At 38.3% G+C, this 13,333-nt stretch overlaps 1 protein-coding gene across 4 annotated transcripts in view; it reads right to left on the reverse strand.

The window, feature by feature from the left end:
- Positions 1-957: 957 nt before the first annotated feature.
- NLGN4X (neuroligin 4 X-linked) overlaps positions 958-13,333 on the reverse strand; it is a 291,678-nt gene continuing 279,302 nt past the window's right edge. For all 4 annotated transcript variants that reach the window (XM_044768194.2, XM_044768193.2, XM_070502561.1 and 1 more), the window contains 2 exons: positions 11,971-12,760; positions 958-4,338 (listed from right to left, as the gene is read on the reverse strand). In XM_044768194.2, coding sequence (XP_044624129.1) covers positions 3,489-4,338; positions 11,971-12,760 — 1,640 coding nt within the window. In that variant the 3' untranslated portion in view covers positions 958-3,488. The remainder of the gene's footprint in view (positions 4,339-11,970; positions 12,761-13,333) is intronic.

Here is a 13,333-nt window from a genome sequence, read left to right on the forward strand (position 1 = left end):
TCTGATAATTAGCTAGTATTACCATGACGTGCATGAACTTGACTTAGCAATTTTTGCCATATCCCTTATTGGTGAAAAGTTTGGGCTCTGAAGACACACTATCTTGCTTTGAATCTAAGTTCTGCTTCCTCAAAGCTTAGTTTCCCATTCTCAGCTTCTTCAGTTGTCAAATAGGACTAATACAGATGCCTGCTCCTTAGGGCCACTGTGAACTGCAAGTTAGAAAAGGAATGGTGACATGCACAGTAAGGGCTTGACAAATTAGCTCTCATTGATGGGATAGTAATTTTCTGCCTCTTGAATTTTATTTGGTAGAATTTTTTGCTGTAACTTGAAGATATACTCAGATAAGGCTCTCTGAAAGCTTTAACGCATTTTATGTCAAACACAACTCAAAACCCAGCAACATAAGAATTGACTGTGGTAGAAGTAATGAATCCAAGTGTTCCACTTCAGAAAACATCTTCTTATCATGAGTCTCACCATCCAGGGCTTCCTTTTCCAGTGTCAGGCCAGTAGAAGTTCCCCAACAGTGGCATGAAAACTGTGCCAGGACAGACTTTAAGAAACCGAGCTGTTACAAACTGAGTTTTCCATTTATAGTCTATGTCAGATGTACCACTTAGCTTTTAAAATTAAAAAGGCATTCAAAGAAGGAAGGAAGCAAATGAAATAGGCCACCTACAAAAAAGAACGGACGCATAATTATCTGCACAAAGCATTAGAAAATACTGTGATATTTTATTATTAAAAATGCTGCTGAAAAGTTTATACATATGTGTCCAGCCATATATATCTTCTATCATTACTTAAGGCAAAATCAAAAACAAAATCGCAAAATAATAACCCAAGAAACCATTAAACCCTGCGTGCCTTTGAAGGTCAAGAATAAAAGCCTAGGAAAGTGTTTTTTTTAACTTATTTTTTTCTCATTTTTTTCTATTTTTTCTCTTTTTTATAGATAGCAAGTATATTTGATTCTCATAGAACTCTATGAAGATTCTATAACTTCTTTCCATGTAGAAATAAGATATTATTTAAGGTGTATTAAATTGCTTTTGAACATAATCCTCTGTAAAAGCTAAAGTTATTCACTTAACAAGAACTCTTTTTTTTTTTCCTTATCCAAATATCACAAGCCTGATACATTACTGTGCATATTGCTAGCAGAAGACAATTGGAAATACTAAACAAATACTGGAATTCACATTACAAACATACTGGACCAACATTGATGCCAAGCATCACTTCCTTTGTGGTTTCATGGAGAGCTTATTTGCCATAGCCCAGCTGGGGTAATACATAGCTTGCAGAAATGGCCCGACGATAGCTTTAGAAAATGATGAATGGGGGACAAAAATCTTATCCATGACACCTCTAGCTGCAAGAAAGGAGTGTTGCTTCACTGTGTGCAAAGTTGGGATTATATTTCACATATGTATATACAGAGAATCACTCTCAAATTCAAATCAAGATAAAGAACAGAATTTATTGTGTGACTTTTATATGCATTTCTAAGACCTGTCTTGTTCTAGAGGGCATTTTCAAACACTCTGATATCTATCGCTACAGTTTTAGTTTAGGGGTTCTGTATTCAAAGGTGTGTGATGGGGCAAGGAAGTTGGACTACCTTTGTGGAGAATGCCCAACTTAGCAATGACTTTCAAGACTGGGTTTCTAGAATAACCACAATCAAGCCCAGAGACATTATCTTCAAATATCTTTGGCTACTATTTCCTGGTGTTGCAATAATTTTTAAAAGGCAAATATAATCAGTTATTATTTTTTCCTTCCATTTTATGACGTTCAAAACATTCCTTAAGGTAAATTGAAAGGACAGTGTGAAGATGACAAGTTGTCGGAGGGACAAATATGTGGTCACCAAGTTGTCTATTTAAAATAAGTGAATAATTTCCATATGTAATCCTGACAGTGAAGCTAACCTAACTTCCAGGAAAATCCATGCAAAGCACTTTAATGTTCTGTCTTTTTTGTTTTCTTTCTATAATATTCATTGATCGGTGACTGATACACAAACCCACAAAAAGCAGTATTTTTAGACAAGCATATGTTTTATCCCATAAATGATATAAAGAATAAAAAAAAACCTGCTTACTGATAAATAAGGGATTTACTGCTTCAAAAAAAAAGGAAAGACACATGGCCTCCTTCAATCTGATTAGCTAAGCTGAGCAGGTACTTCACCAGCCAAACTCTTCCGCAGCTGCTGGGGAACACAGAGCCGTATTTACTCGGCAGGGCATGGCCCCACCAAAGGCAAGCTTTCTTTCCTTTTTGGCAGGGTCCTGGGGTGGGAAGCAACTCTTCCTAAACATATTCAGAGAACCAGGACTACAGAATGAGATTTGTATTTTGTTTTTCCTGCTGTCTCTCTGCATGTGCGTGTCTCTAATTCAGAAAGCTTTAAAGAGACTCCACGTTGGGGATCCATCTTTGTGTTGCAACTTCATGAAGGCTTAACACACAAAAATGAAAGTTTCCTAAAACAACAGTCTCCTAAAAATGCTGTCGCATGCACTTGTGCAACCAGAAAAGGGGAAAGAGCCCAGTCACACAGAGGGTCTGGGTCTGCTGTGTGACACCACATCTTCCTACAAATGAAATGTGTTAGAAAACCCCGTGTCTTCATTTACCACAAGTAATTAAGAAGAAAACCCTCCTTTGTCCTGGAGGAAACAGAGGTGATAGGACTAATGTATATATATATATTTATATACATACAGACCACAATGGAAAGCACAATCTTGCTAAAATTAGCTCTTTCAAACTGAAAACACCAATAAAAGCTTTTTTGTTCATTTTTTGTTTGTTTTCTGTGTGTGTTTTTGTTTAAACTCACAGCTATATACATTTTTTTTTTTTACAAAGTTTCTTAAATATAGTTCAGGCTGGCAAAACATCTCTTTGCACAGAACTATACGTATGTTACTGCATAGTCAGTTCTTTTATTTTAATAATAAAATTCTACTTTTCCTTCTCTCTAGATTACAGCTCCATATGCTGGGTAAAAGCCCATAAACTCTTTCTTCACTCAAGTAGAGCCATCCATCATATGGCACATAAAGAACTTTTTTTTTCCAATCATAATTTAAAAAAAAAATTTTGTCCCTGGCTGAGTTCCAGAAGTGTCAGCTTCTATTGTTATGTTGGAAACAGGAAACATCCAGGTCCTTGAAAAGGTGATGTCCTAGTCACACTAAACATTTGCTGGAGTGGTGGAGATCTTAAAGCAGTATTATAACAGCAATGTATACTTTTCACATTTCATAGGGTCAGAAGTTGATGTTGTCATACTGGGAAATGCCAATGGGATGGGTCTGCAGGGACACAATGATGACTCTTTAACTTTTTTGTCCTAAGTCAGTGGGATGGAAAACATTCCTTGTGTAAAGATGTTGCTTCTCTCTTCTTTCTCTCTTCAATGTTGCTGAGAGGAGGAGCAGAGGGAAGGAAGGGAAACGGCAAAGCTATACTCTAGTGGTTGAATGTCCGTGGGGTAAATTTGTACTGTTTTGTCCTCCACTGAAGGTATTGAAGGTGTGCAAAGGCTGCATCCCCGTCAGTGTGTTTGGAATCATGGTGATGGTGTTTGGTGTCATAAGTGGGATGTCATCTGGGGACCTGCGCAGCGTGAGAGTGTAGTCTGGTGGACAGGTGAGCCTCAGTGTGTCATGAGCTTGGAGGGATTCACACTCATGATCGTGCTCCAGCTGTTTCATCTGCAGTGACATGATCTCTTCATTCTGGATGTGAGCAATGTCATTCGTTGTATTTCTCTGAGGACTGGGGCGCCTGTGCGTCTCATGGCGTCTCTTGTCCTTCTTGTAGTACAGCGCAGCAAATGCCAAAATGTTCAGGAAGAGTAAGGAAGCCCCTACGGCGATGGTGACACTTAATTCAGTGGAATAATCCCGTTTGGTTTCAATGAGGACGGTTGTGTCCTCAGGCCCTGTTTTATGAGGGTCCTTGGAGTGTTTGGGATTGTTAGCAGGAGTGATTGCTGGGCGTTTGGTTGTTGGCCATATCTTGGCAGGAGATCGCCGGGTTCCATAGGGAAAGGAGGTCATGTCAGGAGGAGGGACCTTTGTGGTTGTTGAAACATACTGGAATATCTCATTCAAGTTGTGCAAGTGAGGGACAAGTTCCAACCAGAAAGCCACTTTTGTAGCTCGATAGTGATCCCTCACTCTGGGTTTCAGGCCAATATGCAGATATAGCTGGTCTTTGGGGTTATACTTGGACCAGGCCACTTCCTCAAAGCGATTGGGTTTTGTGTGAATGAACTTGGTATCCTGAGGAACTGGCTGATTAGGGTCACTGGGGACAGAAGGAAGAAAAAAGAGAAAGAAGGTCACATTCTTCCACATGTGACAAGTAAATCTCTTAATCAAATAAACCAGGAAATTATGATCAGTTAATCACACATGTTTATTGATGAGCACCAAGTACCCAAGTAGCAATAGATACATCCTGCTTTCATCCAAACAAGGCTACCATTTTGTCTTTTCCCTAAAATCCCCTCTAAACTTTATTTTAAAAATAATTTCTGATGGCAGTATTATGGCGTTTTCATAACATTTCTACTATTTTTAATTGTATCAAGTTATCTTCAACAATGAAGAAGGAAAACAAAATGTGACTAAGAAAATTTTCAGTCTCTCAAGTTGAACTAACTACTTTTGAGCCATAAATTCCAACCAGCGGTGACTAGCCCCACAAGGACATTTGGCAGTGTCTGGAGATGTTTTTGATTGTCATAAATGGAGAGGAGTGTTATGCATTCATATGCATTCCACCCATTTGTAGAGGCCAGGGGCACCGCTGAACATTCTCCAATGCACAGGACAGCCCCTCACATGCGAAGAAGTATTGGGTCTCAAATGTCTATAGTATCGGAATTGAGATATCCTGATTAGAAGCTATTGTTCAAAAACTGGGGCATTCTCTTTCTTGCTTAAGAATTGCTTCTGAGGTCACTGAATAGACATTGCAGTTTTAACAACTAAAATATGTTAAAAATCCAATCAGAATAGGCTTTTGTAATTTAAAAATGCTAATAAATAGAACTATGCATTATTTGTTTGCTCTCTATTTGAAAGAGAAATGCCTAAATACTTGAAAATCTTTTGAAGACTGAGTCATGTAAGGGTCAAACAACACTCCACTAATTCTAAGAATTTTGATAACATAGTACTTTTAGATGTGGTGAAGTTAACATGTTTAGGAGAAGTAACACAGTGCAAGAAATTGAGGGTTTTTGTAGATGTTAAGTGCACTTGGCAATTACGAAGAACAAAGAATTGTCTTGTTATTTACAAAAGTGGGCACAGGCAGAAGGAGAATCATCAAAATTAAAAGACAATCCACAAAACATTGTGCTTTAAACATCTTTGCAACTAACTCTTTCAAGATAACAAACAACTCCCCAAAGATGTCGACTTCTCATTTCTTCCAATTTTTTAGGGTTGGTAAAGTGTAAAACAGATTTCATCTTAATGTTTATTTGTTTAAAACAATTTGGGATTACGCATGGAAAAAGTCCCCTAGTGGATAGCATTGAACATTCAGAACGAGTTGAATTTGCAGCACCTGAATCTGGTGCCCTGGGTGCTGTACCTTCTACCTTCCAGGTAACAACTTCTTGGCTGCACTTTTCCAAGGCTGCCTATTTGCTCACATGCCAGAAAGCTGGGGGACCAGAAGGTCCTACTTGAAGATTTCAAGTCTACAGATATTACCAGGCACTGTGCAGGCTGCAAACAATATACTTGACCAACAGGTGCAACATCTGCTGAAGGAAGGACTTTAGCCCTCCATCAGAGGCTGCCAAAATCACTTCCATGTATTAACCTCTGCTGCTTTCCCTCTTTACAGCTGTGAAATCTTGAGCAAATTCTTTGGCCTCTCATAGCCTAATCTTCCTCATCTATGGAATAGATAAGAACATTGCCATTGGAAGTGATGAAGGTTAAATAGTAACTACAAAATTCCTGGCATAGAGTAAGAGCTTAATAAATATTATCCCTTTCTGCTAATATATAAATTAGAATACCCAAAAACTTCTTAGAAAGAGAAGACTATAAAGTGTACTAAAGTATACTATAAAGTATATAGCCAAGGTATATACAGTGTGCAATACACTGTATATAGTATATGCTGTATAAAAGTATACTGGATACCACTGTATGTACAGTATACTATATACAGTATATCATATATGCTGTATAAAAGTATGCTGTGTACCACAGCATGTATGGTATACAATATACTGCATATGCCATATACTGTATAAAAATATACTGCATACAAGAGTGCATATGGTATACTATATGCTGGATACATATACAGAGATATATAGATATATGATATAAAATATGATTATATATGTGGTATACAAGAAAAATAAAATTTACCTCTTAACTGAGTATGCACTAACTGCTGTGCTTTTATTTTATTAAAAGGATGAAAAAACAAGATATAAAATTACAGGTCCTAATGCCATGAGGTTTCTTATTTCTGTGTTCTATTATAAACATTAATGTATTTAAAGTAATCTGCTTTTATTTATTTTCTAAATTGTTATATGTTTTTAAAATATGTTGGATTCAGTACAGCACCTCACGTTTCTTTGAGTCTTCTGAAATAAATTTTTTTAAAATTCCTATTTAATTGGAATCTGCCATGGAAACACGTGTCATCAATTTTTACTGCTCTAAAAGCAACGAAAGGTAGTAAGGATTCCAACTAGTTTTCCATTAATCTGATTTCACTGCAATGGGCCTATTAGATGTATTGACCTTTTATTAAGGAGCAGGCATTTGGGAAAGAGAGTGCTCTGTTCATGCAGATATTAGGCTATTTTTGATGGAATTCAGCATATATTTGAAAGGTAAAGAACCACATTTATTTTGTTCTCAAAGAATAGAGCAGAGGATTTTGAAAATCCAAGTAAGTCAGCTTTAGCCTGATACAGTCTATCTACTAAAGCTCTTGGAGATCCACAGTCAGAAGCCGTAAACCAAGATAAACTCACGGAGCTTATGAAATCCCATCATTTTCCCTTGTCAAACACTCCAAAAACTGTATGATCTCAAAGTGGGATATCAGCATCTTGTTTCTAGACTTTACTTCAGCACATAGTATGTTTTAATTCCCATGAGTAAAACTGATGATTATAACGAATAAGGATAGAAAGAAACAGACATGTCTTCTCTCCCTACTAAAAGCTTCCATGCGTATCTTCAGCCAGATTTCCCAATGCCTAACACATACGTTTTCACCTGTCATATTTCATTTGAGACACTCTCTTGGCAGCGGATAGTTAAATGTGTTTCTAAGATTTTGTGGTTCATTTTATTTGCTAGAGATAGGTAATACAATCGATTTCTTTAAATGTATCAGTAAACCCTCTGACATGCTCCTTTCGGTGGTATAAGGTTCTCCTTACATGTGAAACAATGTCGTGGTTGACTCTTTGTTACTGACCTCTAACAAGAAAATGACTTTATGCACCAAGAATATGTGTTTGGTGACTCCTGTACAACAAGTGGAGATGTTCATTCATTCAGCTCAAAAGACTTTTTGGCAATAAAGGTCACTTTTAAAACCAGATTTATGCTGCAACTCTCTCTAAGCCATCCTCCCTAAGTGTCTCTTTCCTGCTTTTTGCAAAGATTTTTCAAAGGTTGAATATAAATTAATCATAGGATACCAGCAAATTCAAAAGTAGAGATGGCATCTCAAGCATATGTACACCAAAGTCCTGTGAACAAAGTCAAAAAATCAAAATATACGTTGGATTCAGTGACCATTACAGAACTATCCTTCCATCTCCGAATTCCAGTAGCGTTTAAGGCCTTCACTATACAACGCATCCTTTGATTGCTTAAAGTGCTACTCGTGACCATACCTTCTATAGAGGCCAAGTTTCTCTCTTGTTCCCTTTTTATGCACTTCTTTCCACAAAGAACTCAAATTGCATTGGTGTTTGATTAATGAGCACCTTAATTCTGTGGACCAATTAGGTCTCGTTACCCAAGAGATTTTATAAGACAGATTTTAATTCTTTGTATTCCTTTGCAAGCATTGAATTAGTTTTAATTTTTCCTTGACATTACTTCTCATTTATCAAACTCTCAAAGTCAGCCTTATTTCTATACCAGTACTTAATGTTTTGGCCTACATTGTTCTTTTCCAGCATCATTTTGTTTAGTCTTCTAAACTGGATTGTTGAAACAGCCTCCAAGCTACAAAGGAACTCTCCTCTGTCCTTCCTCCCTTCCTTCCTTCTCCTTCTCTCCCTCTCTCTCTCCTCTCTCTTCCTTCCTTTCTTCTTTTTTCTTCCTTTTCTTCATTCTTTCCATGCTTTCCACATGCACATTCCCAACATTATTTTTCTGTGCTCCACAAAACACACAAAAAAGTTGGCGTAACAGATATATGTACATTTAAACCTAGAGACAAGGTCAGAACCGTTAGCTTTTGGATGTATGAAAAGAAGCATCAGTGTACACTTTGTCTTGCCAAATTTATGAACAATTAGGAACATCACGGTACTGTTTGTGAGGTGTAAAAGATTTGAAGTACCACCAAATGATAAGGCAAGTCCTGATGCAACGCAATCCTGTCTCCATAGCAATGTGTTGTGATAGCCGATAGCAAGATATTCTTACAATCAAACTCCTATTTCTCTAGTGCTTAGGGAGCATTTGATGTTACTGACGTGTTCCCTCATATTCTATGGGTCATGCCCTTAGTATGTGTTCTGGAGAACAGAGTTAAACATCTCACCTCACATAGAGAGATATGATCTATCCTATGCTGTTCCCTTACTGGAACCATTTTGGCTCATTCTCCTCATGTGGACTACATTGAAGCTGCCCCTTGGGGACAAGGATATCCTCCTCTGCACAGGGCTGATCATGCCACTACCCTATTTAAAATAAATAACTAGCAACTACCTTTCATCCTCTCTCATCCATTGACAAAGATCTAAATCACTAGACTCTGCCCATCAGCTCAATTCCCTGTTTTCTTACTAAACCAATTGTCATTGAAATGTTTCCCCCTATTTCCTTACATTTGAAATGCAGGTTAGAGAAAGTTCTGAGCATCTTTCTTTAAGGATGACTTGGGTCATTCCAACTACCTTCTCTGAATTAATGAAATTAAGAAAAGTCACTGCACTGATATCCTTAAGTATGATTTCAGCTCTGCTCCACATGGACTGCAGGAACAAAAAGAGTTCCTGTTTGAATAAAGTCCAGATTCTTCAGACCGACACCCAAGGCCCTCCATTATCTATATCCTGTTGCCTCAGTGAGATCTCTATCTGAAGTTTTGGACTCTGGTGAGATCAGAACTATTCCTTCAAATTGAAGTCCTTTCTCCTTCCCCATCTGTTCTAGCTACTTTAACACCTTTATGAAAGCCAAATCGCCCTAAACACATACCGCTAATGGCCACATGAATATGTTTAGCCAGTGACTAATCGCGGGCTATTTGACATCTCCATGTCTGTGTTCTCCATGTAAGGAGCACGAGCCACAGGCACTAGGCAACGTGATTTTAGGAAACAGAGTTAGGGCATTAAAAAGCACTCAATAACTGAATATTGTGGTATTTTCAATCCTGGCTCAGCCTTTGATAGGTCCCGGTGAAAGTATCCACTTGGTGCTAGCAGTTCTTTACCATCTGATGACACTAATTAATTGCCTTCATCTTTTACTTTCTTTTAACAATGAGAGAGCATCAGCCTCAGAGCCTTTGGCAGGCAAGAAGAGTTAAAAAGAATTTAATGGCTTTATTTGGATTTCACAATTTTTTTAATTGTTGAGTTAAATTGATGAATGATACCAACTTCCCATTTAAGAAAATCATATAAAGTTTATTTCCAACATATGTAAGGGGGAAAAAAGTATGTGTTAAAAAAGTTTTAACAAAAGTAAGTCATGACGGTGTGTTTAGATATTATGTAAAGAATGATATGTTTGGATGCCAATGTAGTGAGGAAAGAATGGGCGTCGCCATAGTTTGGGAAATGCCCATATGAGTCTTTTTGCTTCGAGAGAATGCCAAACTTTGCAAGAGTAGGCATCACTTATCTGAGTTCTATGACACAACTGGGCATGGTCTTGCCTCTAAAAGATGTTATGAGTTGAACTTTTCCCTCTCAAAGTAAGATATGCTGAAGTCCCACCCCTAGTACCTCAGAATATGACCTTATTGGAAATAGGGTCATTGCAAGATAAGATGAGGTCATACCGTAGTAGGATGCACTTCTAAACCAATATGACTGGCACCCTTCTAAGAAGACAACCATCTAAAGACAGACACACAGAGAGACTGCCATGTGATGACAGAGGCGGAGACTGGAGTGATGTAGCTACAAGTCAAGCAATGCCAAAGATTGCCAGTAAACCTCCAAAAGCTAAGAATTGTGAAAATATTCCCCTACAGGTTCTAGCGTGAGCTCAGCCCCGCCGACACCTTCATTTTGGACTTCTAGCATCAAGAAATGGAACAATAAATTCATGTTGTTTTAAGCCACAGTGTTTTTGATACTTTGTTACAGTAGTTTTAGGAGCGTTATAAACAAAAGTTACTTAAAATTACTTGTAAACTTGACTTTAATTATTTCCTTGTTGAAGAAAGAACCTACTGGTGACAGGCAAGCATCTCTCCCAAGTGGTTGTACCTTCTCCCTTCTCCATTGCCCTAAGAGCCTTTCTTTGACCAAATTTGCAAAATATGATGCTTCAAAGTAGGCATCGATACGATACATTTTCCACTCAATAAACATGCCATACTTTTGCTAAGACAAAAAAATATTCTGAAATCATTTCTCACCAAAGAATATTTGGAATCATTGTAAAGAAAGATATTGCTAAACCCCTGAGCATGGGAACCTTCAGCATCTCCCAATCCTCTGACTAGAGCTTCATAAGTTCCAGGCAATGCAGGGCTGCTGCAGTGGGGGAGCCTAACTCCGCCATCCAGCATTCCACAGGGAGATTTACCACCCCTCAGAGCTATGGGCATCTTCATTTTTAATTCAGTACAAGAGGCTCAAGGTTAATGACAGAAGCACATGCAGGTAGAACAGAATGATACCTCATTAATTTCCACAATTATGCTATTAGACAAGAGAAAATGCAAAAATGCCATGATATTTGTAGCTATTTAAGATGTTGGGGAGCCTTTTCTCTCATTGTTTGCAGAGAATCTGCTCAGTAGAATATTGGTGGACCCTGTTGTATGTGTAGCTCTTGTATATTTTCTACTACATTTAATCAATGAGCTTTCCTTAGACATATATAGATAGATATCTTGTGTATATATACATATATGAAATTTACATTTATTTATGAAATATGTATAAATGATTTATAAATGAATAAATATATTTGTAAATATATGTAGATATATGAAATAAATCTCATAATTATAGAGAAATACTATCTGGTACATGCATATAAATATATGTATACATATTATATATATACACACACACAGAGATTATTTCTCTATAGTTATTATGAGATTTATTTCATTCCTGTGGCTACACAATAAACACAATTAGTTATGTGGCCCGTGTATTTTGATAACCCTATTATTTACCAAATGAGCTAAAGTCCTATTTAGATTTGAAACTCTGGGATCAGCTTTCAACAGAATTGCCAAATATGTCTAAATCCTGCCCCAGCAAGTAGGAAACAGAATTTTCAATATGCAACTAGCACTCTGGTAAAAATCTGGTTTGACAAAAAAAATTTAGGAGTGAAAAAAACACAAGGGCCCCATAGATTTTGGGGGAAAGTGACTGTTCTTGTGTGTGCGTGTGTGTGTGCGCCTGTATACTGTGGTGTATTCAGTCATGGAAACACACTTATATAGAGGAAGCAGACAAGCTAGAAGGAGGGAGATAACCTGATGTGGAAAACAACATACCCGGTTTTGGCGAAATTTGTCCAGTACGTCATGACCACTGCACTGAGCATAACATCATTCTTAGAGAAGTTACAGCTGAAAAGTTCAGTAGGGCCAATCATGGGGATCCCAAAGACATAGGGTACTTCGTCGCCATGGGCTGAGTCTGCCCAGCTGGGCTTCATTTCGCTTTGGCAATGGTGGTAGAAGGCATAGAAATACGTTGGCGACCCATACTGAGCGTGCAGGTCAGCTGTGGCCACAGCGGGGGCCACCCACTGGTGATCAGTAAAGAGAGCTACCAGAGTTTTCCGTCGAGTTTCAGGGTTTTCCTTATCTGCCCAGTCTGTGTACATGAATTTGATGGTCTCCCGCAAGGTGTCTTTCCCCTCTGGATAGCCATAAAGGTTGTCCACAAAGTTGGACACAGAGAAGTCAAAGTCATTGGGCGTCACGCCATCTTCATTGTCTACAATGCCGTCAACAAACTTCAAGCCTTCCCCCTGGTTGACACCAAGCATGATGTCATAATTAAGGAATTCCCCCTGCTCCATCAGGATCTGAGGGTCGTCTGGGATGACATCCCCATCAATGACAGGGCCAAAGGAAATGTGGTATGTAGCTGGGGTGATGGTCTGCTGAATGAGCTCTTTATAGTTCTTATTCCGAAGGCATTCCACCATGTCTGTGGTATCCAGCATGTTGCAGCCGACTTTATCTGCCAATATCCGAGTGTACTTGGCAGGCTGGTAGTTCACTGCCCAGCTGGACAGGGCAGTCCCGCTCTGGATGATCGCCTTCTGGAATAGACCTGCAGGTGCAAAATTGTGGACATGCAAATGAAAACCCAAAAGATAGAAAAGCAGCTTTTACTTAGCAAAGAAGGCTCAGATTGTCTCTCAGGCATGTGAATTTCTGGATACAGTGGCATTCAGCTCTTTCAGGATCTCCTTCACTCATTTCCATCTCGTTTTCCCTACCCTCCCCCTCCTGCAGGACACTGGTTTTATGGGATGTTCTTACACACACACACACAAATGCTGTTTAAGAAAATGAAACTACATTTACACTTTCACTTCAGTAAAAGCATGCAATCTCTTTATCCTTCCACAATTTAGAGTAGTCTTTGCTTGCTCATACCCAGATGCTATAAATAAAGCCTCTCAGAGCAGTCACATCCCCCATCCCCTAAAAATATGCTTTGTGGCAATAAGAGGTCAAAGGACATTTGTCTCACTGGCAAAACCATGTACCACTTCATTACGGGAAAAAACATATCCGCTGAAATAAATTTCAGGGTATAAATTCAGAGATGTATTTCTGTGTCCACCCTCGATATACTGGAGGTATTAACATTTTACAGTTAAAGTAAATTAAATTAGCT

Source organism: Equus asinus, chromosome X (assembly GCF_041296235.1).
Source record: "Equus asinus isolate D_3611 breed Donkey chromosome X, EquAss-T2T_v2, whole genome shotgun sequence".
NCBI classification, from domain to species: domain Eukaryota; kingdom Metazoa; phylum Chordata; class Mammalia; order Perissodactyla; family Equidae; genus Equus; species Equus asinus.